The sequence below is a fragment of the Pinus tabuliformis genome, chromosome 7, assembly GCF_031772625.1.
Source record: "Pinus tabuliformis cultivar Carrire ecotype Pingquan chromosome 7, CPIR1, whole genome shotgun sequence".
Classification (NCBI taxonomy): domain Eukaryota; kingdom Viridiplantae; phylum Streptophyta; class Pinopsida; order Pinales; family Pinaceae; genus Pinus; species Pinus tabuliformis.
Window position 1 is genome coordinate 291,604,170 of NC_142293.1, and position 9,455 is coordinate 291,613,624.

The following is a 9,455-nucleotide window of genomic DNA, read 5'->3' on the forward strand; positions in this document are numbered from 1 at the left end:
TTATGGTACTTTTAAGACACTTTTACTCTTATGTAACATTTCTAGAAATTTATTCACGAGAAGGGTAAATATTAAATGAATGAATTGGTTTCCAAGCTTATAGAGGTAAGTTGTTTTGACTGCCTAGTTTGTAGTGCTTAGTTTAGAAGTGATTGAAACAGCTCCTAGGATAGTGAGCTTGACCCCTAGAGGCAAGGAAAGAGGTTAGATGATCTATATTATGTACTTTCTTGCTCATTTTCATGGTTGGACTCTTGAGGGAGAAGCTATCATTGTATTATTCACTGTATCTCTGCAATTTTTGGCTAAGGAAGACCAGGGTTTTGCAGTCCTTTTTGGGATTCTTGTGGACACATGTGTTGATGGCGTGTTTTTCTATGTACTTGTAAGTGTGTTATGTGAATCATTTCCTTTCTTTTCCTTCTGCACATTAAACAAACGAAGTGTTAAAGTAAGAATTCATGACTGTCATGCTCTGCTTTTAAGTTTGTTTAATTTCAATGTTTTCTACTGTTTAAGGAGAATTCAAAGTTATTGTTTGCTCTCCTTAGCTCCTCACCTGTCATTCCTGACCATCCACCTCAATCAAATGCATCAATACTGTCTCCTACCTCGCCCCAAAGAACCCCCTGCAGAAACTGTGTCCAATCCCCGCACCCAAAATTGCCATCCCCTCAATTTGCCACCAAAAACCCTAAAAACCCCAAATCAAACTTTTTGATCAGTTTACTAGCCTAAAATCAGTGTTACCCTATTAGTCATCTCATCCATTGAAGATTTCACCGAGATAGACCGGAGAGAGCCCTCTCCAGCCCCGTAGGGCTAGCTACGAGGCTAAGTGGTTTGATGTTGCCTTGAGGTTTACCTTTCTCAGCCTGAGGTGAAATTTCAAGCGCTAACACATATCATAATGGCCCACTTTATGACAGCGAAAGCATTGCACCTTCGACTTGTCAACCTTCTTTCCGCCATGGGAAGATTTGGATTGGGACGCCTTCCCTTGCCCTTTCTTAGCTTTACTCGCTAAAGCTAGATTTTCTTCATCATCTTGTTTTGATGAAGATCCATCCTTGGTGGTTCGCCTTATCTCCTCTTGCATAAGATCTGACCAAAGTCGTTCCCAGTCTGGCAATTTCTCTCTTCCATTAACCGAGTCCTAGTATCTATGCCAGCTCTTAGGAAGACTAAGGAGTGCAAGACTCACCATGTTGTCATCAGCAGTCACGATCCCTACACTTCCAAGCTCATCCCTGCAGGTGGTGAGCTTGTTTAGGAATGTAGAGATTGTGTCACCCTTTTCGCACTTGATCTTTCGAAGTTTATCTTTCAGCACCAGCTTCCTCTGATCGCTGCTATTCTGATAAAGATCTTTCAATGTTTTCCACATCGAAAATGGAGTCTCCTTCCCATGGAGGCTCGAGACAATGTGATCTCGAACTCCCTCTAGGATGATTCTCCTTGCTCTAGCCACACATGTTTTCCATTCCGCCAATTGAGTAGCATTAGTCGGCTTCTGGACTTCTTGATCAATGAAGTCCTTTAGACCGTTATCTTCTAACACTGCCTCCATGCGATCCTTCCTGGCTATATAATTCAAACTACCATCAAGGGCATATTCGAGTCTCAAACCATTGAACGCCATTGGTGAAATAGATGTGATAAGAACTCAATTCAATATTCAAAAACCAAACTTCGAACTTCTCCTTCTTGTACACTGTTCTTCCTTGATCACCTTTGCTCTGATACCATGTAGAAATTCCCATTGTAGATCACCTGGTTATGCAATGTACTAAAGCAAAACACTTGATCTACTTCTACAAACAATTGAGCATAAGCTTAATCGAACATGAGAAACATCAAGCATGAACAGATATAACTGAGAATGAGAAGTAATCAACCATAACACAAAAGATATAACACTGGGGTAAGCACCAACCTAAAACCCCAACTCTGTATTATCATACAAGTGGAAATCTTGTTCAAGTTACAAAAAGAATCAGCTCCCAAGCTATCCTACTCTCTCTGCAATCAAACAATATTGCTCACAGACTGAATAAACATAGTATATGTCTTCCTCAAGCCTCCTATTTCCTTGTGCAATTTTGATTGGGGTCCAATGATATCACATGTGTGAATTGGCCTCATCACATTCACTGTAACCTTAGGTCCAACTGCACAATCCTCAAGGAATAATTTTCCTTCTGCATGCAAGGAATATTCACCAAGGAATATCCTAGCAACTGATAGTACATTGTCCCTCCATCTGATCTCAACTGGGTCTCTGGCTGAACTGACATGCATGAGTTATCCATGAGTGAATCTTCAGTTATCTGAAATACATTAGTTACATGCATGCAAGCATTAACGAACTGAACTCTCATTAATTTAACAAATTGTTAAATTAATCTAATTGGACTTGACTCAGTTAACTAAGCCAACTAATTACAACTCAATATTACAACTCATCCTTATCTCTTTAACTGATGGATAAATCCCTCAATTAAAGGAGAAACTGTTGCATGTCCTCACATAGACTTCAAGTTCATAATTCCTTAACTAATTAACTCAAGATGAATTAATTAATCAATTTACAAACAACTGTTAATATCAAATTCGAATTTTACTTCCTATGTTTAGTCCAGGGACTGACTAAAATAAGAAGGGATCCCAAAATGCTATTTTTAGAAAGCTATTTTTAGCACTTTCACTTTTCACCCACTGTAGCTAAGATCTCCAATGACTGAACTGCTATTTATAGCCCGACTATTTATAACATCTTCTATTTTTAGCATTTCTTGTTGCACATTTCAACAATGCAAATGTCTTAAAAAAGTATGAATTATATCTACAAACAAAAAATTGCAACTAGTTTTTTCTTTTTGAAAATATTCTCCTTATCATTTCGAACTTGATCTCGCTATAAAAAATCCCACCATATTTCAACATGTGCGCCTCAATTTTGTATTGAAAATTTTCTTTCTCTTAATATAATCCTTCCTTTTAATTTGAAAATATCTCCCCATCTAGTTTAACACTGAATTATTTGTATACATTTATGTTTTTATCGTAACAAGAAATCTTCCCTTTTAGATTTCATCACCGTCATCAACTATACCATGATATCTCAATCTTTGATTTCACTATTTTCTTCCTACTTTGGATCTGAGTTGGTCACCTTGGATTTTCTATCTTCTTGTGTCCTCTCTAACTCTATTCATCTTCCTGATGCCCAAACTGCTCTATTTGTTATCCTTCTTCCTCTTTCTTCCATTTTTACGAATTTCATATATGGTGACCTTTATGCTATCTTCTCTAAGCTTTCTTCTGTGCCAAAATCTTTTCAACCTATTTTGATATTGAATGCCATAGTGAATCAAAGGCACGATGGGCTAAATTCAAACTCAAGATCAAATTTCTAAAGCTATATAGAAAGGTTTGCAACACATGAGTTAAAATTAAAAATTGCAATATGAATTAAAAAGTCAATGAATCATTCAAACAACATTTAAAACTAGATCATAAAAATAAAGGAAATGTTCTATGCATTCTCATGACTCATAAATGCATATATGTATACATAAATATAAACCTATACCTTAGTAGCGTAGTCAAGGACTATAATTGAATTTTACAATTTTATGGACTCACAATAATTGCTTATCTCTCATGGATAGCTATCTTAATCCTCTTGGTTGGCACCTTATTTTATTTATTCTTTATTGGCACGATTATTCACCTTCCATTCAACTCTTCATCTTTCTTGGTTGTTCAAGTAAACATTATAATTGTAATGAACCTATTATTTCATTTCCACTAAAGCTCTTCAAGTTCCCTCAATGCACTCACCATCATGCAGGCTCATTGTGCTCACCATGCATACTCACCACTAACTTCATACTCTTCCATATTTCACTTATCTTTTACCACTAACTTCATACTCTTCCATATTTCACTTATCTTTTATCATTTGTGCTCTTATCATGCATACTCACCACTAACTTCATACTCTACATGCTCTCCCATATTTCACTTATCTTTTATCATTTGTGCTCACCATGCATACTCACCACTAACTTCAAACTCTACATGCTCTTCCATATTACATTTATCTTTTATCATTTGTTTGTGATTTCCATAACTTCACACTCTACATGCTCTTCCATATTTCACTTATCTTTTATCATTTGTGGTCACCATGCATACTCACCACTAACTTCATATTCTACATACTCTTCCATATTGCATTTATCATTTGTTTATGATTTCCATTAAACTTATCTGTGACATGCATGTTTGGGATGTTTCCATGTTTGGAAATTCCTTAATACATATATCCCATATTTGTATAGAAATTGAGCATACAAGAGAAAACATCTAATGTAAATTTGGATAATCTCTACCCAAACCATACCAAAATGGAGTATAAACATTATTGTTAAAGATGCAACTTGAGACTTACATTCATCTAATTCTCTTATTGGTGATTAGACCACAAGTTCATGCCTAGTAAGGATTCTCGTTCATATCACATTTTTAGAGCTCGGAAAATATATTCATATGAGTAAAGGTTTTGTACTCTCTTCATAGATTGTGTTGTGAACATGTATGTGAGAAACAACTCTATCTTATCAAAGACGTTTATTTACTCAGATTTTTTTACATATAAATAAAATTTAATAATCAAATTCAATATATATATATAAAATTAAATTTATTATATATATTATTTGTGAAGTGATTTGTGTTTGGGCTTGAAAACCACGACCTAGGGGTATTTAAGCTATCAAAATCACCATGGGATGACACTTGGTTTGGGCCACACCAACTCTAAGTTTATCGGATTTTAGTGTCTCTCCTCCCCATAGCACGGGCGCAACAACCTCTATGAGATTCGATTCTGGGTCGCCTTGCTAACGAGACCCATCCTAAACCAGTTGTGCTAGTAAGACTTGACATATATATATTTTAATATAATTTTAAATTAATATAATATTAAAAACTAATATAAAAATTTAACATAATAAGGGTTTCTGCACCATCTTTTAGAATTTTTATTTACAACTAGATTAAGAGTTTATATATACCAATTTTTATTTCAGATTTAGGTTTAAGAGTTTACATATATCAAACTTTATTTTGGATTTTAGTTTATACATATCAAAATTTATTTTAAATTTAAATAAAAAAAGTTATAAAATAAAATATTTTGATTTTGAAATAAGGTATGATTTTTGGGTAAGTGGTATTAATAAGCCATTTTACCGACATATGGTATTGTAACAAAACTTATTTACAATTTAATAATATCCATGGTAAAATAAGAGTAAATATAAAAATCTTGTTATATTATAAAAGTAAAATTTAAGCTAAAAAATAGTTATCAAATTAAATTAAAATATTTTGATTTTGAAATGGGATAGTTTTTGGACATGTGTATTGATAAATCATAGTATTGTAATGAAACCTAAATTAAATTATTATTATAATTGAAAAATATATATATTTTTTTTTAAATTTAATTTTTTAATATAATTTTGATATATGATAATTTAATTTAAAATCATATAAAAATATTCATCAACTAATTAAAAAATAATTTACATTTAAATATATATATATATTTAATTTTCAAAATATTTCAATTTAATATTTATTTTTTTCAAATCATTAATTATTAAAACATCATAATTTTAATTATTAAATAAAATCGATTTAAAAATTTCATAAATAAAATTGATTTAAAAATTTCATAAACAACTGAATAGAATCGCTTTATAAATTTCATAAACAATTGAAAATCAAAGCTGTTTAATCAAAATAAAAAACAAATATAACCTTCCCCACCATATAAAAATTATATAAATATTTCTTTGTGGGAATTAAAGTTGCGGATAGTCCCCTTTGACAAAAATCAACATCATCAGAAACTATGTCTACGACAGCGAACCGTAGAGCGATCAGACTTTTGGATATAGTTTTTACAGTTCACACCGTCAAATTCACAGTGAGCCTTTTTTAAAATTTCAACCTCGTCTCTGGTCCTGAAACATGTTCACATATAAAAAGTTGCAAGTTCAGTTTGAGCTCGATGTAGATGAATTCAAATGGCCTTGGCACCAACGAAACAACCATTATGGAGGCAGAAACACAAAATAACGTCCATTCTGATGGAAACCGATTTGACGCCCACTCTCGCTACTGCTTCTACTTATGCCTCTCTGTTGCAGGCTTGTTTAAACTTGAAAAATCTCTCAGAGGGAAAAATCGTACATGCCCACATGATTCAAACGGGATTAAAGCCAAATCTGTTCCTAGAAACTAAACTTGTGATTCTGTATGCCAAGTGCGGAGGTCTGGCTGATGCGCGTCGAGTTCTGGATAGATTGCCTCAGCAAAATTTGGAGGGCTTAACAGCCATGATTTCAGGTTATTCCAGACACGGGTTTTATGACGAGGCCTTGGAATTATTTAATCAGATAGAAAGAGCAGGCGTGCGACCGGATCAGTTTGCTTTCGCCAGCGTCCTCCCTGCAATTGCCCATTTGGGTTCGCTTGACAGGGGCAGGGATGTTCATAGGAATGTGATTGTAGAGGGGTTTCAGTCTGATGCTTTTGTGAGGAGTGGGCTCATGGACATGTATGTTAAATGTGGGAAAATGGAGGATGCATGCAAAGTGTTTGAGAAAAGTCCTGAACGAGATGTTATTGATTGGAATGCGTTGCTTTCTGGTTATGTGAAGAATGGGCGAGTGAACGACGCGCTGGAGCTGTTTTGGGCAATGCCTGAGAGAAATGTGGTCTCATGGACTACCATGATTACAGGGTATGCGCAGAAGGGCTGTATGGACAAGGCGCTGGAGTTGTTTCAGCGGATGCCGGAACGGAATGTTGTCTCGTGGACGGCCATGGTAGCAGGATATGCTCGGAGTGGGCTTGTCGGCGAGGCGATGGAGTTGTTTTTGGAAATGCCAGAACGGAATGTGGTGTCGTGGACGGCGATGATTGCAGGATATGTGCAGAATGGGTGTTTTGAAGAGGCGCTGGAACTCTTTTGGCAAATGAAGATGACGGATGTGGAGGCGGATTCGGAAACTTTAGCAAGCATTCTGCCGGCATGTGCCAATTTGGCGGCTCTAGAGCAGGGCAGAGAGGTTCATGAAGAAATAATTAGAAGTGGTTTTCAAGCCAATGTCTTTACTGGAAGCGCCCTTGTGGACATGTATGCCAAATGTGGAAGCATAGAGGATGCACACAAAGTGTTTGACAGAGTGCATGAAAAGAACATAGTCTTGTGGAATGCGATGATTGCAGGGTATGCAATGCATGGTTGCAGCAAGGAGGCACTACAAATTTTTGGGCAAATGCAAAACTGCAGTACAAAGCCAGATCATCTCACCTTCCTCAGTGTGCTGTCTGCCTGTGGCCACGCAGGCCTAGTGAATGATGGCTGGCAATACTTCAAGGACATGACTGAAGATTACGGCATCGTGCCAGGAATTGACCACTATAGTTGTATGGTTGACCTTCTTGGCCGCGCTGGGCTGTTAAATGAAGCAGAGGATTTCATTAACAAAATGCCCATAAAACCTTATGCCTGTGTGTGGGAACCTTTGCTTGGTGCATGCAGAATCCATAACAATATAGAGCTCGGAGAACGTGTAGCATGCTGCCTTTTTGAGTTGGACCCTACAAATGCCGCCCATTATGTGTTGCTGTCAAACATGTATGCAGCAGTCGGCAGGTGGGATGGCATTGAAAAGGTGAGGAATATGATGAGAGACAGGAATGTTAAAAAGTTGCCAGGATGCAGCTGGATTGAAGTCAATAATAAGGTTTACTCTTTCCTCACAGGAGACAAAATACAATCACATATGCAGGATGTCAAAACAAAATTGGATGAGTGTAGTGTGGGAAGATAAGGAGCCAAGGTATGTGTCCAACACAAACTCTGTGCTGCATAACGTGCAAGAGGAAGACGAGGAATATATTCTAAGTTACCACATTGAAAATCTTGCAATTTCCTTTGTTCGTATGATTTATTAGCACAACCCTGTTGCATCTATTCTGATTCATAAATGCTCAGTATGAACCTCCTAAACCATCACAAGGGCAAGAACAGACCTCCCAAGCTAGGGTGGAAATATGGGTACCTAATAAGCATGAAGTTATGTTTGGGCTGTGGATTTCATCAGAAAATAAATCCAAATGTATGCCAAAAGTGCTTTGGTTGGTTGGTAAAGTAGGGTTGCTTTTACCAAAGTGGGGGTGTTTTTAGCCTTTTACCCCCTCACCAATGTTTGAATTCCCCTAGAGGTATGTTCACCCCTCAATCGATATAGGCTGGCCAAGGTTAGTCAGTAAAGTCGGGGTGAAGTTAATCTCCTCACCAAGTTTCAAATTCCCCTAGGGAATGTTTGTTCCTCTGTCTCCCTCTTGTGGTTTGGGCCAGGGCTCTCTTGTGGTTGAGGTCAGGTAAAAGTCCTAGGTGAAGTTGGCAGGATATATCTGCACAAATTGCATCTAATTTCTCGTATCGACTGAGAACATCTATGAAGAAAACAATAACCAAATACTTAGGGCAAGTTGTGATTGCCTCCCATTTTGAGGATGGACGGACATTATTGGTGATGCTAACTCAAGCTGCAAACAAGCAATTCGTGAATCTTCGACCTTGCCTTTGTAACCAAAAATGAGGTGTTGTTTTATCCTTATTTTTATCGTGTTTGGAGATCAGGCAAGTGATTTTGGCCATAGAACCTTCGTATGAAAACATGTCTCCAAAATGTCATCGTACGGTTTGTTTATGGCTACAAAACTGATTAAAACATTAAAGGCCAGTAATGTTCCAGTTTCCTTTTAGACTTACTATTATCTCCTGGCTATTTCAGTGTTTTCTGGGATGAGAAAACAAATACACATCGTTGGAAATCTTTTTGTTGTTTTGGCTGGTAGAGTTTGCAAGTCAACAAGTAATTGCAAAATCCCGTTCCTATGAAAAACTGAACTGTAAAGTTTATTCCAGCATGAGAGGGATGGACGTCTTCGAAGATTTATTATTGACACCCTTATCATCCAAGTTTCAAACTATTCGAAGAAAGGTGGGTGAGGATTGATACTGAGAACTTGGCAGGAGGTCGGCAGATTATTCAATATCAATTGTAGTCAGGGTTGGAGTTTGTTTCCTGCCACATAAAGCCCATTTATTTTTCTATTTATAATTGAGGAAATGAAAACTCGAAAGATATTTGGATGTGCCCAACTGTCACATGCTGTCATAAGAGAATATTATTGTCAGAGGATCAGTTTTAAGTTTACTAAAGGAATATCTTAGGTGTCACTCAAGGCAGTTGTAATGTGCTATTATAAATGCTTCACCTTTCTAAGGGAGTTTTCAGAGTATAAAAGTTCATGTAATGTGAGTTTTTGTATATTGTGTTTATGTGCTTGTTTTTCTT

The 9,455-nt window shown here is 36.5% G+C and overlaps 1 protein-coding gene across 1 annotated transcript; it reads left to right on the forward strand.

Annotated features, from left to right (window-relative positions):
• Positions 1-5,905: 5,905 nt before the first annotated feature.
• Positions 5,906-9,254, forward strand: LOC149247029 (pentatricopeptide repeat-containing protein At2g13600-like). The gene is made up of 2 exons (XM_089458102.1): positions 5,906-7,760; positions 7,852-9,254. The coding sequence occupies exons 1-2, from the start codon at positions 6,105-6,107 to the stop codon at positions 8,041-8,043; spliced, it is 1,848 nt and encodes a 615-aa protein (XP_089314228.1). The 5' UTR covers positions 5,906-6,104; the 3' UTR covers positions 8,044-9,254.
• The last annotated feature ends 201 nt before the right edge of the window (positions 9,255-9,455 follow it).